General features: G+C 41.0%; 1 protein-coding gene across 1 annotated transcript in view; it reads left to right on the forward strand.

Moving 5' to 3' along the window:
• Window positions 1-27,071, forward strand: part of LOC140199755 (NXPE family member 3-like) — a 47,200-nt gene extending 20,129 nt beyond the window's left edge. The window contains exons 2-5 of the mRNA XM_072262237.1: window positions 6,671-7,446; window positions 9,495-9,568; window positions 12,476-12,685; window positions 26,518-27,071. Of these exons, the coding sequence (XP_072118338.1) occupies window positions 6,671-7,446; window positions 9,495-9,568; window positions 12,476-12,685; window positions 26,518-27,071 (1,614 nt within the window). The remainder of the gene's footprint in view (window positions 1-6,670; window positions 7,447-9,494; window positions 9,569-12,475; window positions 12,686-26,517) is intronic.
• The last annotated feature ends 252 nt before the right edge of the window (window positions 27,072-27,323 follow it).

Here is a 27,323-nt window from a genome sequence, read left to right on the forward strand (position 1 = left end):
GACAGGACTAGGATACAGGCTGAGGGCAAGGACATGGACACGAAAACTGGGAACTCGGAACAGGACTGGACAAGAGAGCTAGGAGCCCAGGCTTGGACTCCGAGCCAGAGACCAGACAAGGACCCAGTACCTGGGTCTTGCCTCTGGCTCGGACCCCAGAACTAGGCGAGGATGAGGCTTGGCAGGCAGGCAGGACGAGGCTGGAGTCTTCAGGCTTGAGGCTAGAGGCGAGTCTTGGCAGGAGGCAGGAGGCTGGAGCCTTCAGGCTTGAGGCTAGGCAGGCTCCTCCTGGGCAGGGCGCAGATCACCTGGGCAGGGCGCGGATCTCACCCAACTGAAGCAAGGGACAGGAAGGGACAGAACCAACCATAGGTAACGGCAAGACGGCCTGACTTACCTGGGCGGAGGTAAGGGACAGGAAGGGAGCTAGGTACAGGGTGACTCCAGGACAAGACCGCAGGCGAGACGAGGTGAGAGTTACCAGCAAGACAAGGCAAGGCTTCAGGCAATACAAGGTGAGACGAGAACTTCAGGCAAGGTGAGAGTTACCGGCAAGACAAGGCAGGGCTTCAGGCAAGGAAACAGAAAGCAGAGGAAGGGATACAAGGAGTAAGGACAAGAACAGTCCAGCAGTCACGCCCTGGTCTCTGAAGGTATTTATGCAGCCAGCCCCAATGAACATCAGCTGCCCCAATTAGAGCTCAACAAGAACAGAAACAGGGTAGGCAGGAAAACCTGGAGCAAGGGTCAATGGACCAGACCGTGAACCGGAATACGGACTTCACGGACCGGACCATGACACTTTCAAAGATCATTGGACTCTGGCATAGTGACAGGGGCTGGAAAATTGCAAATGTCACTCTGCTCTTTAAGAAAGGAGGAAGGCAGCTGAAGTGAAATTATAGTCCACTTAGCCTGACCTCAGTGGTTGGGAAGATGTTAGAGTCAATTGTTAAGGATGAGGTGATGGAGTACTTGGTAACATGGGACAAGATAGTACAAAGTCAGCATGGTTTTCTTCAGGGAAAATCTGTTGGATGAACCTGTTGGAATTCTTTGAGGAGATTACAAGTAGGATAGATAAAGGGGATGTAGTGGATGTTGTATATTTGATCTTTCAGAAGGCGTTTGACAAGGTGCCACACATGAGACAGATTACCAAGTTAAGAGCCCGTGGTATTACAGGAAAGTTATTAACATTGTTAAAGCAATAGTTGATTGGTAGGAGGCAGTAAGTGGGAATAAAAGGATCCTTTTCTGGTTGGCTGCCAGTGAGTGGCTAGTGGTGTTCCACAGGGGTCAGTGTTGGGACAACTTCTTTTTATGCTGCATATAAATGATTTAGATGATGGAATAGATGTTTGTAGATGATACGAAGATTGGTGGATGGGCGGGTAGTGTTGAGGAAACGGATAGGATGCAAAAGGACTTGGACAGATTAGCAGAATAGGCAAGAAAGTGGCAAATGAAATACAATGTTGGAAGATGCATGGTCATGTACCTTGGTAGGAGAAATAAATGTGTGGACTATTTTCTAAATGGGGAGAAAATCCAGGAATCTGAGATGCAGAGGGACTTGAGAGTCCTTGTGGAAAACACCCTCAAGGTTAACTTGCAGGTTGAATCGGTGATGAGACAGGCAAATGTCATGTTAAAATTCATTTCAAGAGGTTTAGAATGCAAGAGCAAGGATGTGACACTGAGGCTTCTCAGGCACTGGTGAGGTCTCACCTTGAGTATTGTGAACAGTTTTGAGCCCCTCTTCTGAGAAAAGATGTGCTGGCATTGGAGAGGGTCCAGAGGAGGTTCACGAGGATGATTCCAGCAATGAAAGGGTTATCATACGAGGAACGTTTGATGGCTCTGGGTCTGTACTCATTGGAATTTGAAGGATAAGGGGACATCTCATTGAAACCTTTTGAAAGTTGAAAGGTCCAGACAGAGTAGATGTGGCAAGAATGTTTCCCATGGTGGGAGAGTCTAGGGCAAGAGCACACAGCCTCAGGATAGAGGGTCGCTCTTTCAAATCAGAGATGTGGAGAAATTTCTTTAGCTAAAGGTGGTTAATTCGTGGAATTTATTACCACATGCAGCTGTGGAGGCCAGGTTGTTGGGTGTATTTAAGGCAGAGATTGATGGGTTCTTGATTGGACATGGCAACAAAGGTTACCAGGAGAAGATCAGGAATTGGGGTTAAGGAAGAGAAGTAAAAAGAATAAGCCATGATTGAATGGTAGAACAGATTCGATGGGCCAGATGGCGTAATTCTGCTCCTACGTCTTATGGCCTTATGGTCTAAAAATCGTTCAAAAACAGAAATAATACATTTAAAAAGTGATGTAGTGTTCATGGATTCAATGTCCATTTAGGAATTGGATGGCAGAGGTGAAGAAGCTGTTCCTGATTCACTGAGTGTGTTCCTTCAGACTTCTGTACCTCCTACCTGATGGTAACAATGAGAAAATGGCTTTCCCTGGGTGCTGGGGGTCCTTAATAATGGAAGCTGCCTTTCTGAAACACCACTCCTTGAAGATGGCCTGGGTACCTTGTAGGCTAATACCCAAGATGGAGCTGACTAGATTTACAACCACTGCAGCTTCTTTCGGTCCTGTGCAGTAGCCGCACCCACCCCCCACGACCACCACCACTGCCAATACCAGATATACCAGACCACACACTTTCTGAGCTGGATCTTACCATTTCAGCTTCTGTTTGAACCACAGATGGGTGGTCTCATATACCATTTTGTGGATGGAGGAGATGGCATGGTGGGTATTTTTGATGGTTGTATAGCAGTGGTTGGGGGTGCTTGGACACCTAGAGGACAGGAGATTTGCTGGTAGTATTTAAGTAACTGAGTCTTGAGGTTGGTCTGATTGAAGCCACCAGCAATGAGGAAGAGAGCCTCCTGATATCACAGTTCAAGGCTGCTAACTACAGAGCAGTCTGTTGAGTACAGGCTTCATATCTGTATTAGGTGGGATGTAGACTGCCATTGAATAGCTGAAGTGAAATCCTGTGGCGGGTAACATTTCATCTTTCGATATCACAAGTCGGGTGAGCAGGAACTCAGCAGAACAACCGTAACCGAGCACCACGAGGAGTTGATTAAGAAGCAGATCTCTCCATCTGGTAAATTGAGAAGCCCTCATATTCAATGACACAGTCAGATGAAGCACGTATTCCTTGACACAATATGTAGAAAAGCCTACAAGAGCAGAGGCTGTACTTGATTTGGTACTGGGAAATGAACCTGGTCAGGTGTCAGGTCTCTCAGTGGGAGAGCATTTTGGAGATAGTGATCACAATTCTATCTCCTTTACCATAGCATTGGAGGGGCATAGGAACAGACAAGTTAGGGAAACGTTCAATTGGAATAAGGAGAAAATTGAGGCTATCAGGCAGAAACCTGGAAGCATAACTTGGAAACAGATGTTCTCTGGGAAATGTATGAAAGATATGTAGCAAATATTCAGGTGATATTTGTGTGGGGTTCTGTGTAGATACATTCCAATGAGACAGGGAAAGGATGGTAGGGTACAGGAACCATGGTGTACAAAGGCTGTTGTAAATCTAGTCAAGAAGAAAAGAAGAGCTTACAAAAGGTTCAAAAAACTAGGTAATGATAGAGATCGAGAAGATTATAAGGCTAGCAGGAAGGAGCTTAAGAATGAAATTAGGAGAGTCAGAAGGGGCCGTGAGAAAGCCTTGGCAGACAGGATTAAGGAAAGCCCCAAGGCATTCTACAAGTGTGTGAAGAGCAGGAGGATAAGATGTGAGAGAATAGCACCAACCAAGTGTGACAGTGGAAAAGTGTGTATGGAATTGGAATTGGAAGAGATGGCAGAAGTATCTAATGAGTACTTTGCTTCAGTATTCACTACGGAAAAGGATCTTGGCGATTGTAAGGATGATTTACAGTGGACTGAAATGTTTGAGCATGCAGATATTAAGAAAGATGATGTGCTGGAGCTTTTGAAAAGCATCAAGTTGGATAAGTCACCGGGACCGGATGGGATGTACCCCAGGCTGCTGTGGGAAGTGAGGGAGGAGATTGCTGAGCCTTTGACGATGATCTTTGCATCATCAATGGAGATGGGAGAGGTTCTGGAGGATTAGAGGGTTGCAGGTGTCATTCCATTATTTAAGAAAGGGAGCAAAGATAGACCAGTGACTGTTACTTCAGTGGTTGGTAAGTTGATGGAGAAGATCCTGAGAGGAAGGATTTATGAACATTTGGAGAGGCATAATATGCTTCGGAATAGTAAGCATAGCTTTGTCAAAGGCAGGTCGTGCCTTACGAGCCTGAATGAATTTTTAGGGGATGTGAGTAAACACATTCATGAAGGTAGAGCCGTAGATGTAGTGTGTATGGATTTTGGCTGGTTGTAGATGGGTCATATTCTGCATGGAGGTCAGTGACCAGTGGTGTGCCTCAGGGATCTGTTCTGGGACCCCTACTTTTCATGATTTTTATAAATGACCTGGAAGAGGAAGTAGAGGGATGGGGTAGTAAATTTGCTGATGACACGAAGATTGGGGGTGTTGTGGATAGTGTGAAGGGCTGTCAGAGGTTACAGCAGGGCATTGATAGGATGCAAAACTGGGCTGAGAAGTGGCAGATGGAGTTCAACCCAGGTAAGTGTGAGGTGGTTCATTTTAGTAGGTCAATTATGATGGCAGAATACAATATTAATGTTAAGATTCTTGGCACTGTGGAGGATCAGAGGGATATTGAGTCCATAGGACACTCAAAGCTGCTATGCAGGTTGACTCTGTGGTTAAGAAGGTATATGGTGTATTGGCCTTCATCAACCGTGGGATTGAGCTTAAGAGCCGAGAGATAATGTTGCAGCTATATAGGACACTGGTCAGACCCCATTTGGAGTACTGTGCTCAGTTCTGGTCGCCTCACTATTGAAAGGATGTGGATGTGCAGAGGAGATTTACAAGGATGTTGCCTGGATTGGGGAGCATGCCTTATGAGAGTAGGTTGAGTGAACTCAGCCTTTTTGCCTTGAAGCGACGGAGGATGAGAGGTGACCTGATAGAGGTGTACAAGATAATGAGAGGCATTGATTGTGTGAATAGTTTGAGGCTTCTTTCCAGGGCTGGAATGGCTAGTACAAGAGGGCACAGTTTTAAGGTGCTTGGAAGTAGGTACAGAGGAGATGTCAGGGGTAAGTTTTTTTACGCAGAGAGTGGTGAGTGCGTGGAATGGGCTGCCGGCGACAGTACTGGAGATGGAAATGATAGGGTCTTTTAAGAGACTCCTGGACAGGTACATGGAGCTCAGACAAATAGAGAGCTATGGCTAACCCTAGGTAATTTCTAAGTTAAGGACATGTTCGGCACAGCTTTGTGGGCCAAAGGGCCTGTATTGTGCCGTAGGTTTTCTGTGTTTCTATGTTTCTGAGCCTTGGTTAGTAAATTTGCAGATGACACTAAAATGGGTGTTATCATAGACAGTGAAGGTAGCTATCAAGCATTAAATGGTATCTTGATCAGCTGGTTAAGTAGGCTGGGGAATGGCAAATGGTTTAGTTCAAATAGGTGAAAAATATTGCATTTTGCGAGGACAAATGAGGGTAGGACACTCACAATGAGTGGTAGGGCCACAAGGAGTGTAGTAGAACAGAGAGTCCTCATGATTCACTAAAAGCACTATCACAGGTGGGCAGGGTGGTGAAAAAAAGCATTTAGCATGATAGCTTTCATCAGTTCGAACATTGAATATAGAAGCCGGGATGGTATATTGCTGTTGAGTACTGTAATTAGCCCCAGAACAAATTTCACAACATAGGTGAGTGATAAATCTAGTTCTCATTCTGATTTGAAGTAATGTTTTTAAATGTGGTCACCCTGCTATAGGAGAGATGGTATTGATCTGGAAAGGGTGCAGAGAAGATGTACAAGGATATTGCCAGGATTTGAGTGACTGAGTTATAGAGAGAGTTTGAGCAGGCTAAGACTTTACTCTCTGAAGTGTAGAAGAATGTGGGGTGATCTTTTAGAGGTGTATAAAGTCATAAGGGTGTAGAGAGGATGAATGCATATAATCTTTTACCCTAGCTTAATGAATCAAGAGCTCAAGGACATTGATTTAAGGAGAAAGGGTAACACACACAAAATGCTGGAGGAACTCAGCAGGCCAGGCAGCATCTATGGAGAAAAAAATACAGTCGGCGTTTTGGGGCGCAACACTTCAGCTTGTTTCGGGTGTCAGCCCGAAGTGTCAAGTGTATTTTTTCCTCCATAGGTGCTGCTTGGCCTGCTGAGTTCCTCCAGCATTTTGTGTGTGTTACTTGGATTTCCAGCACTTGCAGATTTTCTCTTGTTTGTGATCCGGGGAGAAAGGATGTCTAAGTTGACTTGATGTATTTGAGACAAAGTGCTTGTTTCCTACTGTATGAGTCTGTTTCTGTGATCTAATTTTTACTACAGCCATCTATCTATCTACATCTATTCCCTGTAATATAATCTTACATCTATACTCTGAGATAACTTTCAAAGTTCAGTTCTTTCCTCATTTTTGACCTTATATCTTCTTCTGAACAACTCCCTTAGGGTATTAAAGTCCCTACTTTTACCAAGGCTTCAATTTGGTAAGTTAAGAAGCTGAACCTTATGTACAAATACAGTTATTTTACTGAATTATTCCATTCTACAGTTTGGAGACGAAACAGGTGGAAGATGGAAGAGATATCCAAATCCAAAGTTTAATCACACAGCAGAGCAGCTAAAGGAGGAAACTCCGTCATCTTGGACTGACAGACTTTTGAAATGTGGCTATCAGAATAACAGCTTCACCCCTGAAGAAAGATCAGAGGGTGAGGCTCTAATCAAAATGATTGAGTGGCCAAATCCTCCCAAACCTAATGTGCCTTTTCAGAAAAGCAGTGACCCATCACATGCATATTTTGTTATTCTAAATTCTGGAAAGACTTTCTATGTCGGAGAACAGTTACAGGTGATGGTGCGTATGTACGATTTTGAAGGCAATCCAAAGCACTACGGAGGTGACTATCTCCAAGCCCGGATCCACACTCCAGGGTTGAAAGCCGGTTCAGCAGGAACGGTTATAGATCACCAAAATGGAACTTATCATATCAATTTTACTTTATTCTGGCCAGGGAAACTTCAAGTATCTGTTTCTTTGGTTCATCCCAGTGAAGGGGTCCAAGCCCTTAAAAGAATACAGAAGGAAAACCCAGAGAGAGTGTACTTTAAAAGCACTTTCAAATCGGGGAATACCTCACAGATCACTGTGTGCAATTTCTGCTTGTCTCAGGAGAAACCACTCTGTAACTTTACTGATCTCAGGACTGGGGAGCCCTGGTTCTGTCACAGACCAGAGAAGCTTCCCTGCTCATCTCGTGTCAACCATGCGATGGGAGGTTATATGAAGAAACTTTTAATTGGAGAAGAATTTTGTTATTTTCAAAGGTATGGAAATCATTCTCATTAGACACTGGCATTCATTTTCTTCACATCCATAAACTCATTTCATAAACTAATCAAATTAATTTCTTTAAAAGAGCAATATGATTCATGTCTGTAAGCTGAAGCCATGCACCTGGCTCAAATTCCCATTGAATTTAAGGAATACAAGGGATGGCAGATGCTGTAAAGATATTGAACTATTGCTGCAGTTGCAGGGTCTCGGCCTGAAATGTTGACCAGCCCTCTGCCTCCGCAAATGCTGCTTGGCATGCCCACATCCTCCAGCTGTTTAGCTTTTGCTTTCTTTGATCCCTTCTGAGGATGGGAGATTGTTGCCAATCTGGAAATATAAGCACTTTAATATGGGAAACCTCCAAAACTGTAGTGGTACTGGACACAGTCATGCTCAGATTGTGCCAATCTGCCTACTGAGAAATGTGGTAGATGGTCTGTTAAAACCCGTATCTATTGGAGTCTGCTAATGTCTGACCTAGTGTAAGATTTATATGGTGATCCTGTAGTATGAAACCTAAGCTTGACTTGGGAGAACACAGCAGGTCAAGCAGCATTTATGGAGTGGAGTAAACAGTCATCATTTCAGGCTGAGACCATTTATCAGGACCTCCTATCCCTGTCTAACGTAATGGTAAAGGTCATAAAGTTGTGGTCACTGACTCTGAATTACTCTCCCACTGAGAGATCAGTTTCATTGCCTCGTACCAAATCTAGTACAGCCTCCTCTAGTCAACCTGTCGACATAATATGCAAGGAGTCCTTTCTGGATGCATCTGACAAGTTCCACCTTATCTCAACTTTTTGTACTAAGGTGCTGCCAATTAATATTAAGAAAGTTGAAATTACCCATGACAACAACCATGTTACTTTTGGAATTTTCCAAAATCTGCCTCCCGATCTGAAATTAGTGTCTCTTGTGTAATTGGAAGGCCTATAAATGCTCCCAGTAGAGTGATTGCTCCCTTTGTAATCCTTACTTCCACCCACACTGACTCAGTGGACATCCTCCCTTTCTGCAGCTTTGAAACTACCCTTGATCAGCAACGCCATTCCCCCATCTCTTTTACCTCCCTCCTTTTTGAAACAGCTAATCACCGGAACATTCAGTAGCCATTTCTGACCTTCTGACAGCTAAGTCTCTGTAATGGCCTTAACATTGTAGCCCCATGTATTAATTCATGCTCTGTTCATTACCCTTGTTCCTCATACTTCTTTCACTAAAATAGACGCATTTCAACCCATCCAACAGACTGCATTAATGCCCTATCCACTGCCTATCTTTCCTCACAATCGCTCTGCTCACTGCATCTACCTTTACAACAGCTGCCCCATCCTCTGACTTATCATTTTGGTTCCCATCCCCCTACTGAACTCATTTAAACCCTCTCCAACTGCTCTAGCAAACTTGTCTGCAAGGATATTGGTCCTTCACGAGTTCAGAAGTAACTTTTCCTTTTTCTACAGCTCATACTTTCCCCTGAAGAGAACCCATGATCCACAAGTTTGAAACCCTGCCCCATACATCAGTTCTTCAGCCACACATTTATTTGCCAAATCATCCTACTTTTACCGTCACTGACACAAGGCAGAGGCAGCAATCCAGAGATTGCCACCCTTGAGGTCCTGCTTTTCAAGTTCCTCCTTAGCTCCTTATGTTATTTCTTCAGGACCTTATCCCTTTTCTTAGCTATGTCATCGGTACCACAACTTCTGGCTTTCACCCACCTCCTTGAATTAACAATCAGTTGGGTTATCAAGAGCTGAGGCTCATAATTGCATTGATTCTCTTGGAATTGATCATGCTGACCAGAACTGGCAGGAAGAGGTAGTCATCTGGCAAGCGCGGTGAAGGAGATAAGTTATGACATGCATTAGGTATCAGATGAGAAGTCGGGTGTTGCTGGCTCTGTCTTTAGGTAACAATATGCTCAAATGATAAACTATCCTCTTTTATCTCTATGCTTCCTACAAAATTAAAAATTTCTATGTCGCATTTCATGGATGCAGTAGATTAAGAAATGATAATATATTTTCAGTCAGAAAAATATCAAGATGCCAATATTACCCAAAGATCAAGGTTATGTAATTGTAAAGGCTTCACCTCATTCAGGTAAGATAATACTAATTTACTGACTTAACAAATTAGGGATTTGTGTATGAGGGGTTATGTTAGTAATGTTGGGAGCAGTTCTTCAATGCTGCAGATTCTTTTATATCCTAAACTGAATTTAATACTTTACACAAATTTTTATTAATTTTAGTAACATATTAGAAACAAATACTTTGTTTGTTTCAATATGAATTTACTTGGTTGTTCAATAAAAATAGGATTGTGCTGATGAATTTACTTTTCTTAATGTGGAAAATTCTCAAGTGCTTGAAACCCCACATAATATTCTGATCCTAATTTTTAATTCAAATAAAAATATCTATGTTGTCTATGCAGTATGAAGGAATACTGCACTTTTGCAGATGCTATGCATTAAACTGGGGCTGGCTCTATCCCCTCAGGCAATTTTGGCATCCCAAGTCATAGGTTCAAAGAAGAGGAGGGGAGTGGTTGTTCAGCCACTTGGAGACTACGTCCACACTAGACTGGATAATTTTGAAAATGCCGGTTTCGCGTAAAAACAATAGGCGTCCACACCAGGTGTTTTTGAAAATACCTCCGTCCACATTAAAACGATAATTTGGGTGAATCTCCTCCTACTGGGCATGCGCAGGACACATCTACAGAATTCACCCGCTTCGACGAGTATGCCCAACTCCAACAGTTTGGACCAAGCAACAGCTGATGGCTGCGACAGGTCTGGTGTGGAATCTCGCTGTGAAAGACTTGGTGCACGTTGTCCAGTTACAGATTAGAAAAACTTAAAAGGAAAGTGCCAAACAACGGACTGCTGTTGGCTCACGTGCAGGAGGACTTAAAACTAAAAAAACAAATACTGGAGCGTATGGAAGCAACCGACAGGGAGTTCACAGACAGCATGACCTGGCTGACGACGAACATTGAAAAACTGACTAACTCTGTTGCAGAGGGATTTGCAATGATGAGGAATATGATGGCTCCCCACCACTAATTTTCACCGTCACAATACCAAGCTCGCAGCCACTACAATAGCTACACATACGGACACATAGACCCCCGGGTGGCCCCATCAACCTCTTCCCCACTCCCACAGAGGAGTCACCCTGGAAACATTTCCTACAGCCATAGTCTCTTCACCGATGAAAGAGACAACAGCTACAACTAAATGCAATAAGGTTTGTTACTGGGCAAAAGTGAAATCTGCTGTTACCTCATTTGTTTGCCTTTACTTTTGCCATGTCTTTCTGTATTATTTTGGTGTATTTAACATGTGCAATAAAATGAGTTACTGGGCAAAAGTGATATTATTTTTACCTGAGTAAAAGTGAAACTTACAATTTTCCTTTTTTGGCCTTAACATTTTCACGTCTATGCCAAACATAAGCTACTACTTAAAAATGACAATTTGGAAGTAGTGACAATTGCATCTATTGAATGTTTGCACAAGCATTACATTAATAAAGCACCTTGTTAAATGTATAAAACATGTCTGCATCAGTGTTATCTTGTATTTCCATACAATGTTACATTAGGCTGCTACACATCTATTGTCAGAGAAGTATTTGCATAAATAGGTAAACCACCTCCATACAAGCAAGGACAGAAAACAGGGCAAAGTGAGTATACGTATTTATTCAGTAAGTTATGGGTCAAAGTATTTGGTGAGTACATTTCTAACTCTTCTGGCTTCAGTCTTGTTGCCGTCTGTCCTAAATTGTTAGGTTGTGTAGGGGGTTTGAAATTAACGTAGACAGTAAAGTAAACAACACACAAATGAAGCCGTCCGCCATTGTTGTTGTGGTGTTGGAAGTTGTGTTCAAGAAAACAATGAAATGCCGCGCTGCCGCCACCATCTGGTCCGGCACGTCATGACAGCAGTTTTAAAAAAAGCCAGTTACCCCATACACACTATACCGGCCATTAGGTGTTTTCAGATTTATTCACTCTGGAGAGTGTGTTTGAAAAGCTCCGTTTTCAGGGGAGGAAAACGCCGTTTCAGTGTGGACGGAGGGTCAAAACGAAGAGAAAAAGCTTCGGTTACAGATTTATCCGGTCTAGTGTGGACGTAGCCAGCATTACTGTGACAGAGTATCCGGTCATTATTAGAGTACGTTTGTTGGTCTTTGCCAAATTAACTCCCAAATTTCTCATGTTACAATGGTGATTGCACTCTTTGTAAAGTCCCTGCATTGGCTTTAGATTGCTCTGGGACACACTGAAGTGAACATGAAAGATGCATTTGAAATTCATGTCATTTTTTTTCACTACATTGACATATCAAGCACAATTTTAGGAGCTTGTTTACTTTGCATGTTATTCCATCTAAATCATTTCATTTCATTTTCCCATATATTGTCATTGCTTATACTCCTTCTGGGTAGCCCCCAACTTGATGGTATGAAGATCAAGGTCTTGAATTTCTGGTAATTGCCCCCACCTCACCATTCCCATTTTCTGTTTCCATTCCTGACCTTCTCACCTTACCTGCTCATCATCTCCTTCTGATGCTCCTCCCCCTTACCTTTCTTCCATGGTCTTCTATATTCTCCTATCAGAGCACTTTATCTCCTTCACGAATCAACTTCCCAGCTCTTCATTTCACCCCTCCCCCTCTCTTGGTGTCACCTATCACCTACCACCATGTACTTCTTCCTCCCCTCCCCCCACCTTCTTACACTAACTTCTCCCCTTTGTTACTAGTCCTGAAAAAGAGTCTCAGTCTGAAACATCAACTCTTTTCCATAGAAGCTGTCCGGCCTGCTGAGTTCCTCCAGCATATTGTGTGTATGTCTGCAGATTTTCACATGATTTTCATTGCTAATTTTCTGTCTAATATTCTTTTGAAATTTGACATGGTGATTAACTATTTTAAACAGTGGATTATAAATCAAAGGCATTGTATTTAAATTTCTCTCTCCTAACTTTTAGGCAAAAATCTCAGTGAATGTCTCCCTGGCAAGCCATTCCTTTCACCGTCTGGATTTTATTATCAGAATAAATGGATATCAAAAACCTGTAGAATTCAATACTTTGACACACCAGCAAATGTAACCAACTGTCTTCGTGGGAAACTTGTTTATATTTTTGGAGATTCCACTATACGCCAGTGGTTTGAGTATTTGATACATTTTGTACCAGGTCAGGTTTCCCCATTTTTCATTATTCATTGTAGTCTAATGCTTTAAGCTTTATATTTATTCCAATTCATAATCAAATCTGTGTTCTTCTCGTGCAACTTACATTTTCTTGCACATTTTATGCTTCTTGAAGATGAATAGCATTACCATTTCTGCATAAAACACCTGAGCTGCAAAAACACGTAAAATTATCCAGGGTAAACACTCTACAGGAAGGGCATTCATCTCTGAATTATACAAAATAGGCAATAATACTTCCACATAGAAAAGACAAACCTGACAAATATTATAATAAAATCAACCAGTTAAAGGTAGACAATTGGAATCTTTGGAAAGAGGGCTCATCATGAACCCACCAATCTTAGACTTGAACAGTTGGAGGAAAAGCTGTAATAATTCATGGAATTCAAAGTGCTGGCAATTATGAGGTATTTTTCAATAACAGAAAGGTCTTCAGTTTCAGCTTCTCCAAGGACAACCATATTCTTTGCCAGTCCAAATTACATCAATAGACCTAGCCAGGTAATAGCTCCCAGCAATACTTACAAAGATCTCGATGTATGATCAGTTGAGAGCGATGCTTGTAGCAAATCAATTATGTTCTGCCTGCTAAATATACCAATCACAATATCCAGACTAACAGAAACAGAAAGTAGCAAAGCCTACAAAAAGGTAGTGGAAGTCATGGATATGGCCCAGTCCATCACACATAATGACTTCTCCACCACTGACCACATCTACACAGGGTGCTGTTGAGGGAAAGCAGCTTCCATCATCAAGGAACCCCCACCATCCAGGTCAAGCACTGTTTTTCACTGCTGCCATCGGGAGCCTCAGGATCCATACCAACAGGTTCAGAAACAGTTCTTACTCCTCAACTAGAAAGGATAACTTAACTCAACCTAACACACCCCGTCATTGAATTGGTCCCATAACCCCTGGACTCATTTTCAAGGCCTCTACATGGCATATTCTCAATATTTATTTATTTATTTATTTATTCATTCATTCATTCATTCGTTCATTCCTTCCTTCCTTCCTTCCTTCCTTCTTTCCTTCTTTCCTTTTATATTTGCACTGCTTGTTGACTTTTGTGCATTGTTATTTGTCCGTCCTGTTAGGTGTGCCCTTTCTATTGTGTCTCTTGTAGAGGGGGTAGTGGTGGGATGCATTCCAAGAAGATAATCCATCTCACAGTTTTTCTTAACACAAAGCTGTGACCGTCTGCATATGCATCAAGAATGTTGGAAAATAGAGTATTTATTTACTTAGTGCCTTCCCTAAATAAATTCCATGAGTGCAAATTTTCTTCTGTACCTCAAACTATCGAATTGTGATTCATAAAGTCTATGAAGACAAATTTACATTATTCAGATGGTTGTAACATGGAGGTCACCTGTGTACTTGGAATTAGACCAAGGGAAAATGGTACAAATCATGATTGAAAGCTCTTCATCTGGATGTATGCATCATTCATAACAAAGTAAGTGATTCAGCAACAGAGATTCAACTAAATGGGAACAATCTAATAACATTTACCGGAAGATGGTTGTAAAATGATCATGGTTTTTAAGTATTCCATGATGCTTAACTTCGAGAGGCGAGAGGCAAAATGTTAAAGATGAAAGAACTCAGAGGAATGGAATAAAAACAGTAGAGATGAAGAATTATACATTAGAAAATAAAATAAATTTAGTTTGCATAGAAAGAAAAAAAGTGAAAAAATTACCTTCTAACAATTTTCATTAATAATGATGGAGACATAAGGGACTGCAGATGCTGGAATTTGAGCAACGAACAATCTGTTCTGGAAGTCCAAGCAACACACATAAAAGTTGCTGGTGAACGCAGGAAGCCAGGCAGCATCTCTAGGAAGAGGTACAGTCGACATTTCAGGCCAAGACCCTTCATCAGGCCTGAAATATCGACTGTACCTCTCCCTAGAGATGCTGCCTGGCTTCCTGCGTTCACCAGCAACTTTTATGTGTGTTGCTTGAAATTCCAGAATCTGCAGATTTCCTTGTGTTCTGGAAGTCAGCAGGTCGAGCATCTTCTGTGGGTTGAAATGTCATGAGTTCCTCACGTCTCCCACAGATGCTGCTCAGACCACCAAGTTCCTCCAGCAGACAGTTTGTTGCGAATTATAATGTAGGACATACATAAATTAGGAAATTGGAGACAGGAAATTGTGGCAAGGTTAATACAATAATCATGGTTGACTATACATATAGACTAGATTTATCAGATTAACAATATAGTATAAGGATGAATTCATAGGGTATAGAACAGATGTCTTGCCATAGCAGTGCAATGAGGAGTCAGCAAAGGAACAGAAACTTTTAGATGTACTGCGGCGTTATGTAATGAAATGATCTGGTGATTAAGTAAGTAGTTTTAATGCCCTGGTTAAGATTTCTACTGCTGTGCTTTGAGGTATTTCATTTTACTATTTATCTGTAAAAACTAGCATATCCTGCTGGTAGAATGTTTTGGTTTCAGCTAAAGATAAGGAGCCATATTGTTCAACTTAGGAATGTTGTGTCAGCCAATCAGGATGGTGGGATCGGGAGAAAGTTGTAGAGAGAGCTAGGCAGAGAGAGATTTGCGATGGACAGTGGTGGGGTTTGTGGTCTTTTGGCGGGAGATGCAGAGAGGAGAAGATCGGGAAGAGGCATTGGAAAGAGTGTTTTGTGAGATGGAGTCCAAGATAGGAAGTTCTACTGGTGACTGGTGATGAGAATGCGGTGCTGTAATAGTTATGTAAGCATAAATTTGCCAGACCAATAACCACACCACACAGTTCTTTACTTTATCCTTTTTACCAGTTTATTTCTTCAAGCTCAGCCGGTGAGAAGCTCGAAGCTGAACATCAAAGAGACAGAATTTCTCTCTCTCTCTCTCTGGCGGCTCATGACGAGCTTCTTTCGAACATTCAGAAACACTACAATTTATAGGACTATCGATACAAAGAGCAATCAGTTCAACAGATATTCAATTACTTAGATAAGAGAGTCCACTAAATCTGAGCTTTAATTAAGTAAGGAATGTTTTGTCCAGTCTTTATCAGTTAGAGAAAAAGGAGGGAGTTTCGTTCAGTGGTGCGAAACAGTAAGGCATGGTGTGTGAATCCAGCCCCCATACTGTTCTCAAGGGACAGCTGTGAGTCGTTAATCTAAACAAGCTGAAGGCAGGTTCCTTAGCGAAGGACAACCTCTGCCCACTATCCAGAACAGAGCACACACAAGCTAGCACTTAATTTTAACCCGTTATTTACAAGAGTTCAAGAATCATTTCTTACATCCCCCAATACCCTTAAAACTTCATCAGTTATACCCAGTTTTTGGAAGAGATGGGCTCAAAAGGTCATGTGCACATTTAAACTGGTCTAACTGTAAAGGGCCCTTTATTTTTATTCTTTCTTTTCTTTTTCTTAATAACTGTTTGATAAAGCTAAAATTGGTAACATACTTTCTTTAATATTTTTATGCTGGTGTGTGATTTGTCATTTCTTGGTGATGGTTAATTCTGTATGGGCAGCATTGATGCAATATTTTTCTCATATCAGGGTTCTGTTAATCAGAATATCTCAACTTTCCTGTTTGGTTAAGCTCCAATCATACAGACCCTGGACCTTATTGTTATAAAGGTGGCCTCCTCATCGCTGAGTCACGTGACAGTTAGCAAAGTTAGTTATTGCGCCAAATTTGTATACGAGCCAGGTGAGGGGGTTACATTTGTGGGGGTTTGTCCAGATTTGGGTGTATACTGTGTGAACGCAGTTTAAGAATTGACTAAGTGGTTTGTGTGTTTAAACTAGTGTCAGGGAAAGTGATTAAGGTACTTTATTATGGACTCCACAGAAATAAAGTTATACTGTGATTCGGAGAGATTATCCACAAATAATACTTGTGTTCTGAGCAGGGTGGATATTCAAAGTCCTGATGAACTGCTAATTAGAGTGCTGAGTTCTGTAAAAGTATTGAGGAAAGCTACACTGGTTGAATGGCAGTTTGATCAATTGACTGGTAAGAATGTTATGTTAATCCAGACTAGCAGTGATGTAACTGAAGGTGCACTGCCTGATAAGATAGGGGCACCTGGAGAGGTGGGGCCATGGGCCATCCCTACTTTTAGAGAAGTGGCCATGCAGCTGAGGGTAAAGATGTTAAAGATGAATTGTATGTAGCTGAGAGTGAATACTTTAAAGGCAAGTTGTCCTCGTTTCTGCAAAGTGAGAGAAGGAAGTTGTCTGATGTGAAAGGTTGAATAGGTCCTTCAACAGTTGATTTAAATTCTGAGCTGGTATCAACAATTACTAGTTGATAAATGCAACACGTACCTGTGGAGACCCAAAGATCGTAGGCTGAGAGTGTTCTCTGGAGTCAAGCCACACAGGTGGGAGTTTTGCAGGATGTAGTGAAAAACCTGAAAGCCGAGGCTTCTTGGTTGATGTCAGCTAGTGCTGCCACCAAGCATGACAAGTCCAATAAGAAACTGGACCCACCAGTAGAATGTAGAAAGCAGAGAGCTGCTGCTGACAGGGGACTCTTCACAAGGGAAACGACCAGTATTTTATGTTACAACTGTGGTGAGGATGGACGTTTCAAGCAGGAGCGTAAAGGGCAGGAAAACTTTTGCAAAGTAACCTAAAAGTTGCTTAAACAGAAAAGGAAGTCAGGAAACTTCAGAGAGACCCAGTAACGGATCAACCTAGCATCTCGGAGAACGGGAGTGCCTCTGGTGTTAAAGCAATATGCGAGTTTTCCACAGTGGGGAAATCAGAGGCAAGACTATGGCAGGATAGAGCTGTGGATCATTTGGGAGCTTCTGGTTGTGCTATTCCACAGGCATATTGCAAGTTGACTACTCTGGATATAAAGCAGTTGCCTGCCTTGAGTCCTGCGGAATTGGCAGCAGCCCAACCCTTGTACAGTAAAGGTGCCATTTAGTCATCTGTTGCCAAAGGGAATATGGCCCAACTTGAAAAGACAGAACACCCTACCAATGAGGGAATGGGACAAGCTTGAGTTGAGGAACCAAGTTTTATACAGGGTCACATCTTCTCCAGGTAAGCCTTGGCATTCCCAGTGGTTTCAGGTAAAGATACAGAGCCATGTTGTTCAACTTAGGAATGTTTTGTCAGCCAATCAGGATGATGGGATTGGAAGAAAGTTCTACAGAGCTGGGCAGAGACAGATGTATGACAGTGGTGGGGTTCATGGTCTTTTGGCCGGAGATGCGGAGAAGAGAAGATAAGGAAGAGGCTATTGCAAGGAGTGCTTCGCGAGATGAAGGAGTCCAAGATGGGAAGTTCTCCCAGTGATTAGTAATGAGAATTCAAAGCTGTGAGTAATGGCTATACCCAGTTTTGAAAGAGATCAGCCTCCAACGGTCATGTGCACATTTAGACTGGTCTAACTGAAATGGGACCTACTATTTTTGTTCTTCCTTCTCTTTCTCTCAATATCTGTTTGATAAAGCTGAAAATGCTTTCTTTATAATTTTATGCTGGTGTGTGGTGTGTCATTTCTTGGTGATGGGTAATTCTGTATGGGCAGTAATTACACAGCATTCACTCAGATCAAGATTCTGTTAATTGGAACATCCCAACTTTCCTGTTTTGTTGAACCCCAATTCATACTGACCCTGGATGTACATTGTTATAAAGGTGGCCTTCTCACCATTGAGTCACCTGGCTGTTTGCAGAGTTAGCTATCGAGCCAAGTTTGCATCCGAGCCTGGTGAGAAGGTTGCACAATGATCATAATAAGGTAGAATTTTATATAAAGATTGAAAGTGATTGAACACAATTGGAAACAGTGTCTTATAGCTGAATATAGCAAACTGAACAGAGTCAAGGAAATGTTGGGAAAGGGCTTGACTGACTATTATAGGTTGTCCATGGCAAGAGAAAAAGTGTAGCCATAGGTGTGATCAAAGGAATTACTAAGAAAGAATAAACACAAGTGATTTTGCAAATGCTGAATGTTCAGAGCAACACACACAAATTGTTGGATGAACTAGCAGGTCGATGGAAAAGAAAGCAGTCGACATTTCAGGTTGAGTCTCTTTATCAAGACTGCAATCGAAGGGAAGAAGCCTTCCTTTTATTGAGAAAGAACTTGCTGCTATGTCCACCTAGGCTGCAAGTAAAGTATTATTCAATAGACAAACAACGGCTAACTTTCAAAAATATCAGAAATAGTTTACAAGTAATATACAAATATTGAGACAAATAAGCTAGGAAAGTGTTAAAACTCTGGAATTTAAAGATAGTATTGAATGAATGAATGAATGAATGAATGAATGAATAAAATTTATTTTGGTCAGTACAAACATAACAAAAAGCATCATTTTCAATGATGATTTCATAGGCAAAATTACAAACAAAAACATAGATATTCTTTAAAACAGACCAATAGGGTGTAGGCTGAAGCTACAGCTTATTACGCCTACCCCTCTTACTTATACAACAACATATTTGGCGTCAATCATCACATCAAAACAAAAAAATTCATAATCTTTTAACACAAAATCCAATTCCAAGTATCATTTATTTACATTACTCCCATTCATTTTAAATCATGTATTTTATGTTTGTTCATTAAATTATTTTTAAATAATTTTTTTAACTTGTTAAGTGTGGTGCATGTTTTTAAATTCTCACAACTGTTCCATAGATTCACCCCTCTGACTGAAATACAATGATTTTTTACATTTGTTCTTATCCTTTGTTTTTGAAATATACATGTTCCTCTCAAATTATGTTTACTTTCTCTCATTTTAAACAACTTTTGGATACTTTGTGGTAGCTGTCCATTTTTTACATAATTTGTATTATTTTAAAATCTACGAAATCTCTGAATTTTGAAATGTTTAGTTGAAAAATAGTGGATTGTTTGGCTCATAGTAACTTGTCTTATTTACAATTCATATGACTTTCTTTTGGAGTAAAAAATTGAGTTTGTATTTCCCCATACCTCTACACAGTAAGTCAGGTATGGGACTATAAGTGAACTGTATAATGTATACAAAGATTCCCGATTTAAGAAATCTTGTGCTTTGTACAGTATTGCAATGGATGTTGACGTTTTTGCTTTGACATAATTTATATGTTGTTTCCAGCTTAATTTATTATCTATTACCACTCCTAAAAATTTTGTTTCAGATACCTTATCAATTTCAACATCATTTATTCTAAGTTTACTATATGAGTTTGGTACACGGTTTCCAAATATTATGAATTTAGTTTTACTTAGATTCAGTGATAATTTGTTAGTAGCAAACCATTTCTATATAATTTTTAGTTCCTTCTCCACTGTATCCAAAAGATGTTTCAGATGTTCCCCACTACAAAATATAGTTGTATCATCAGCAAATAATATACATTTTAATGTCTGAGAGACCATACAAAATGAACAGCAATGGACCAAGCACTGAACCTTGTGGAACCCCACAAGTTACCCTCAAAAGTTTTGAATTCGAGTTGTTTATATGTACATACTGGTACCTGTCTTCCAAATAACTACTTAACAAGTCATGTACCACCCCTCTAATACCATATCTTTCTGATTTTGTTAATAATAATTTGTGGTCAATGGTGTCAAATGCTTTTTTTAGATCAAGGAATATTCCCACTGTGTATTCATTCCTTTCTATAGCGTTTGATATTTCTTCTACAAAATCTATTAAAGCTATTGTAGTGGTTCTGTTTTTTTCTGAAACCATATTGCTGTTCACAGAGTATATTATGTTTTGTTATGAAATCATTTAACCTTCTTACAAATACTTTATAAATTGAGACAGAAAAAATTATACCAGGCACAATGGAAAAATGTAAGGAAATTAAACAAATATCATGAAATGATGCAAGAGTAGACAGATTTTCATGAATTCTACAGAGTCCTAATGAGACTTCATGTGGGAAATAGTGTGCAGAGGAAGAAGATACTTGTGTTAGATGGAGTTCAGTGAAAGTTCACAATTGATTTCTGGGAGCTTAGATCTGTCATAATAAGAGAGATCGTGTTGATTAAACTATACTTTTCTGAGTTTAGTGGAATGCATGGCTATATCATGGCAACATAGAAAATTCTTAGGGACAGTCAGGGTAATTTCAGAACTGGTGCTTCTTCTGGCTGGAGTGTCCATAACCAGAAGTTACTGTCTCAAAAAATGGGGCTGACCATTCAGGACAGAGATGAGAAAACATTTCGTCACTTGGAAGACAGTGAATCTTTGGTTCTGACAAACAGGCTACCCAAAAGAGCTGCAACTCCTCAGATGAAGTGTGTTTTCAAGAAAAAGACCATAAAACGTATGAGCAGAATGAGGCCAGCTCCCCTCTCATGCCTCTTTAATGCTTCTATTCCACTGTAATACTGATACATTCAACTTTAGCTGCTCCCTCTCAAATAGCAGGACAAATTCTATCATATTATGATGACTTTCTCCTAAGGGCTCCTTACGTTAAGCTCCCTAAGCAAATCCAGCTAATTATACAACACCCAATCCAGAATAACTGATCCCCTATTGGGCTCAACTACAAACTGCTCTAAAAGCCTTCTCGTAGGCATTCTACAAATTGTCAATTGTTGTTCCTTTTCACACCTTGGATAGTTTGTTTTTCCATTTGCATAAAACCATAAAACATAAGAGCAGAATTAGGCCATTTGGTTCATCGAGTCTGCTCCACCATTCAATCATGGCTGATCCTTTACTTTTCCCTCTTCAGCCCCACTCTCCCACCTTCTCTGTGTAACCTCTGATGCCGTGCCCAATCAAGAACCTACGAACCTCCATCTAAAATACACCCAGTGACCTGGCCTCTACAACTGCCCGTGGTAATAAATTTCACAAATTCATCACCCTCTGGCTAAAGAAATTTCTTTGCATCTCTGTTTTAAGTAGACGCCCCTCTACCTTGAGGCTGTGTTCTGTTGTCCAAGACTCCTCCTCCATGGGAAAAATCCTTTCCACATCAACTTTGTCTAGGCCTTTCAACATTCTTAAGGTTTTAATGAGATCCCCTCTCAACCTTCTAAATTCCAGCGAGTACAGACCCAGAGCTGTCAAACATTCCTCATATGATAACCCTTTCATTCCTGGAATCATCCTTATGAAAACCCTTTGAACCCTTTTCAATACCCTGACATCTTTTCTTAGATGAGGAGCCCAAAACAGTTCACAATACTCAAGATGAGGCCTCACCAGTGCCTTATAAAGCCTCAGCATCACATCCCTGCTCTTATATTTTAGACCTCTTGAAATGAACACTAAAAAAAGGATCCATTCATCCCCATCCATTGCCTCCTACCAATCAGCCAATGCTCTAACCATGCCAGTAACTTTCCAATAATACCATGGGCTCCTAACTTGGTAAGTAGTCTCGTGTGGCACCTTGTTAAAGGCCTTCTGAAAATCCAAATTTACAACATCTACTGCATCCCCTTTATCTAACTACTTGTAATTTCCTCAAAGAATTCCAACAGGTTAACAGGCAATGTTTTCCCTTAAGGAAAGCATGCTGATTTTGTCCTATCTTGTCCTGTGTCACCAAATATTCCATAATCTCATCCTTAACAATTGACTCCAACATCACTGAGGTCAGGTTTACTGGTCTATAATTTCATTCCTTCTGCCTTCATCCTTTCTTAAAGAGTGTAGTGACATTTGCGGTTTTACAGTCCTCTAGCACCATGCAATAGTCCAATGATTTTTGAAAGATCATTACTCATGTCTCCACAATCTCTACCATTACCTCTTTCAGAACCCTAGGGTGCAGTTCATTTGGTCTGGGTGATTTATGTACCCTTAGGCCTTTCAGCTTTTTGAGCATATTCTCCCTTGTAATAGTAACTGCAGTCACTTCTCTTCCCTCACCCACTTCAACATCTGGCATACTGCTAGTGTCTTTCACAATGAAGGCTGATGCAAAATATTCATTTAGTTCATCTGACATCTCCTTGTCCCCCATCATTATTTCCCCTTTCTCATTTTCTAGTGGTCCTATATCCACTCTCATCTTTCTTTTATTTTTTACATACTTGAAAAAGCTTTTACTATCTACTTTGATCTTGTTTGCTAGCTTGCTTTCAGATTTCATCTTTTCCCTCCCAATAATTCTTTTAGTTGCTCTCCAAGGTTTTTAAAAGCTTCCCAATCCTCTATCTTCCCACTAATTTTTGCCTTGTTGTATGCCTTCTCTTTTGCTTTTACATTTGCTTTACTTCCCATGTCAGCCACAGTTGTACTATTTTGCCATTTCAGTATATCTTCATTTTTGGAATACATGTATCATGCAGACCTTCCTCATTTTCTCCAGAAACTCAAGCCATTGCTTCTCTGCTGTCATCCCTGCCAGCATCTCCTTCCAATTTACTTTGGCCAACTCCTCTCTCATACCTCTGTAATTTCATTTATGCCACTGAAATACTGCTATGTCAGACTTTACTTACTCCCTATTAAATTTCAAGTTGAACTCAATCATATTGTGATCACTGTCTCCCAGGGTTCTTTTACCTTAAGCTGCCTAATTGCCACCAGTCCATTACATAACAACTGATCTAGTATAGCAGATCCCCAAGTAGGCTCAATGACAAACTGCTCTAAAAGGCCATCTTGTAGGCATTCAACGAATTCACTCTCTTGAGACCCATTACCAACCTGATTTTCCCAATCGACCTGCATGTTAACATCTTTCAAGACTATCATAACATTTTGACATGCGTTTTCTATTTCCCCCTGCAATCTGTGGTCCACATCCCAACTACTGTTGGGGGGCCTGTATATACAGGGTCCTTTTACCCTTGCAGTTTCTTAACTCAACCCCTAAAGATTGAACATCTTCCGATCCTATATCTCATCTTTCTACTGCTTTGATTCCATTCTTCATCAGCAGAGTCATGCACCCCCTCTACCTACCTTCCAATCCCTCTGATACAACGTGTAACCGTGGATGTTCAGCTCCCGACAACAACTATCCTTCAGCCATGATTCAGTGCTGGCCACAACATCATACCTGACAATTTGTAAAAGTGCAACAAGATCATCCACCTTATTTCTTATACTTCGTGCAAATACACTTTGAGTACTGTGTTTGCTACCCTTTTGATTCTACTTCCCTAATGCACTGATACTCACCCTGCTGGCTCCAATTTTCTCCTATGATCTGCCTGCCCTTCCAGACAGTCTGACTGCATGCTATCTTTGTTATTTCACCATCCGTCCAATCCGGAGTCCCTTCACTCTGATTGCTATTCCCCTGCCAAATTAATTTAAACACTCCCCAACAGCTGTAACAAACCTGCCCATGAGAATATTGGTCCCCCTGACCCTTCAGGTGCAACCCGTCCTATTTGTACAGTTTATACCTCTCCTAGAAGAGATCCCAATGATCCAAGAACCTGAAACCCTGCCCCTGCACCAGCTTCTCAGCCGCACATTTATCTTTCAAATCATCCTATTTGAACTCTCACTGGTGTGTGGCACTAGCAGCAATCCAGAAATCACTACCCTGGAGGTCCTGTTTCTCAGCTTTCTGCCTAGTACTCTAAATTCTCTCTTCAGGGCCTCTTTTCTTTTCCTTCCTCTGTCATTGGTACCAATATGTACCAAGACATCTGGCTGCTCCCCCTCCCTCTCCAAAATGTGGTGGACGTGATCCAAGACGTTCCTGCCCCTGGCACCTGGGAGGCAACGTACCATCCGGGTGTCCCACTCACATCCACAGAATCTCCTGTCTGTTCCACTGACTATTGAGTCAGACCCATGCTCAGTCCCAGTAACCTGGTCTCCATGGCATTCCCCTGGGAGGTCATCCCCCAACACGTTATCCAAAACAGTATACTTATTATTGAAGGTAATGGCCATCCGGGTGCCCTGCACTAGCTGCCAATTCACATTTCAATTTCTTCTAACAGTCACCAAGCCACCAACCTCCTGCAGCTTAGGGGTGACTACCTCCCTAGAATGATCTTGCCTCGACGATCTCACTCTCCTGTAAAAGCCGAAGGTCATCCAGCTGCTGCTCCAGATCCCTAACATGGTCTTCAAGGAGCTGCAGCTGGATGCACTTCACACAGATGTAGTTCCCTGGGAGACTCTGGGTCTCCCTAGACCCCAAGATCTGGCATGAAGAATACACAACAGCCATTTACTACACTAAGAGAAAAAAAGACTATGATGTTTAGATATGAGTGGATATGGAGATGGTATTGGAAATAGGAGTTGGGGTTACTCATGATCTTATTGGATGAGAAAACAATAATCTAAGGCTAAACGGCCTACTCCTGCTCACTTCCTTATATTAGGAGTTTCCTTCCAGTGGCTTGGCTGGCTCTATGCCTCTTCTGCCACAGCAGAACACTGCAGCATGACAGGACCATTGCTACTTCAGGAGAGAGACATTGACTTCCAACATTGTCTTCTTATGGATCAAACACAGTGTGAACATTGAGGGAGTCATTGCAGGGATGAGTGTCTCTCAAAACAACACACAGCCAAATGGTCATTTTCAGTGAGATCAGTCAAAATCTTATCGAATGACCGTGCAGACCCAAGATGCCAAGCAGTTTAATCCAGCTTTGATTTATTATGTTCTTTGTTTCCTGCAGGGAAGACTTCACATCACAGGGTAAATGGTTTATCCAGCAGCCTGAAGAAATAAATTAACTAGTAACTGACATGTAGGGAGTTGATTCCTTTAAATGGTACATGCAGAGGTCCTTTCCTCCTGTTGAGCAAGTGTTGCTCCATATGTGGTTAAAGTTTAAGCCAGAACTTGAATGTCAATTTAACAGTGCTGTAATCATGCTGGTAGATGGCATGTTCTGCTAATTCAAAAAACATGCTTCCAGCAGACATTCATTGCTGTCCAACACCTTTAATCTGACTGTATCTTCAACAGTTCTGCCTGGAAATAGTCATGCTCACTGTCTCTTCCATTTTGAGAATCTAAGTCTTCTCAAAAGCAGGTATAAAAATCTGAATTTTACATGACAGAATTCCATGAGATGCATGCATGCAAAGTTTATCATCAAATCATTGCATTATTTCCATGCACAAAGTATTACAACAAACAGAAGGTAACAAATGGTTGAAATTATTTTGAATTTGGTTCAAATTAATTATTTACCGATGACATCCTCTGTGAAGGTTACCATGGTTGATTATCCTTGCTCAGCCATCTCAATCCATGTATAGTTTTTGCAATGTATTCCACTCCATAATTCATCCTAGCCATGTCTCATCCTTGGCAATCCAACCATAGCCAGAGAACTTACAACACTGCAGTTTCTCTTTAAGTAACAACTACAGTATATAATTGTGAGATCTTTCATATCACTGTCGTTGACCTTCTTTGTCTTCAACGCGAGGTACATTAATGAGGTTTTCTGAACTAGTGACATGAAGTTCAACATCACTGCTGAAGACCAATGCTTTCAGCCTCTGCACTACTGGACATAGAGTGAAAGATGTACACTACTGTGCAGAAGTCTTAGGCACGTATATACAGCTAGGGAGCCTAAGATTTTTGCACAGTACAGTATATGATGTCTTTCCAGTTACTAAATAACATTTAATACTACTGAGCTAATATAAAACTAAGTACTCTTATCCCAGTTTTCCAACCATGCTCCTGTGTTAAAACAATATACAATACTTTGCAGAAGTCCTAGGCACCCCAGTATATATTTATGCTTAAGACTTTTGCACAGCACTGTAGCTCTAGTTTGACACATTGAGCTTTTAAAGGTTATGCTGGTAAAATATTGTTTTAGTTATCACTTAACAAATTATTACTCAGAATTGTTTAAATCGTTTTCTCTTCAGGTCTCAGGAAGTTCGATCTGGGCCACTCATTGAAATCTGGACCCCATCTTGCTCTGGATGTGGACAACAAGATCAAGATAGATTATTTTGCGCATGGGAAACCAATACGCATCCAGCCCATATCGAGTCAGGACCTGCCATTCATTGCAAATAAATTGGATGACATTCAAGGAGGAAGGAACACGGTTATAGCCTTCACTATCTGGTGCCATTTTAATACTTTTCCGGTGGAGCATTACATCCGACGACTACAGAACATCCGGAGGTCAATTCTGCGCTTGCTGGGTAGAAGTCCTGATACAGTAATTGTAATAAAGACAGCCAATGTCCAGGGCCTTCCACGAGACGTTAGTCTCTATAACAGTGACTGGTTCTCCTACCAGCTCGATTTACTGATGAGAAAGATGTTTGAGGGCATCAATGTGGCATTTGTGGATGCATGGGAGATGACTATAGCCCATTATCTGCCACATGACCTACACCCCAAGGAAATCATCATCAAGAATGAAGTATCTGTGTTCCTTTCATATGTGTGTCCTTTGAAAAAGGATTAAATGCTACTTAAACCTTTTCCATCATGAGAATCCTATAAGTTTATAATTTGAATTTTAAGAACTTTTTAAAAAAATTTATGTCATTCAGGTCCTTTAAAATAATCAATATAATTGTAAACTCCTCCCTTTCTGTTCTGATTTTAAAATTAATCATTTTCCACATTATGATCAGGATTTTGGTGAAATTCATTTGCAAAGAATAACAAACAGGTGAAGAATAGGAGTATGGGACATGGTAAATCTATTGGGAAA

This window comes from Mobula birostris, chromosome 6 (genome assembly GCF_030028105.1).
Source record: "Mobula birostris isolate sMobBir1 chromosome 6, sMobBir1.hap1, whole genome shotgun sequence".
Lineage (NCBI taxonomy): Eukaryota > Metazoa > Chordata > Chondrichthyes > Myliobatiformes > Myliobatidae > Mobula > Mobula birostris.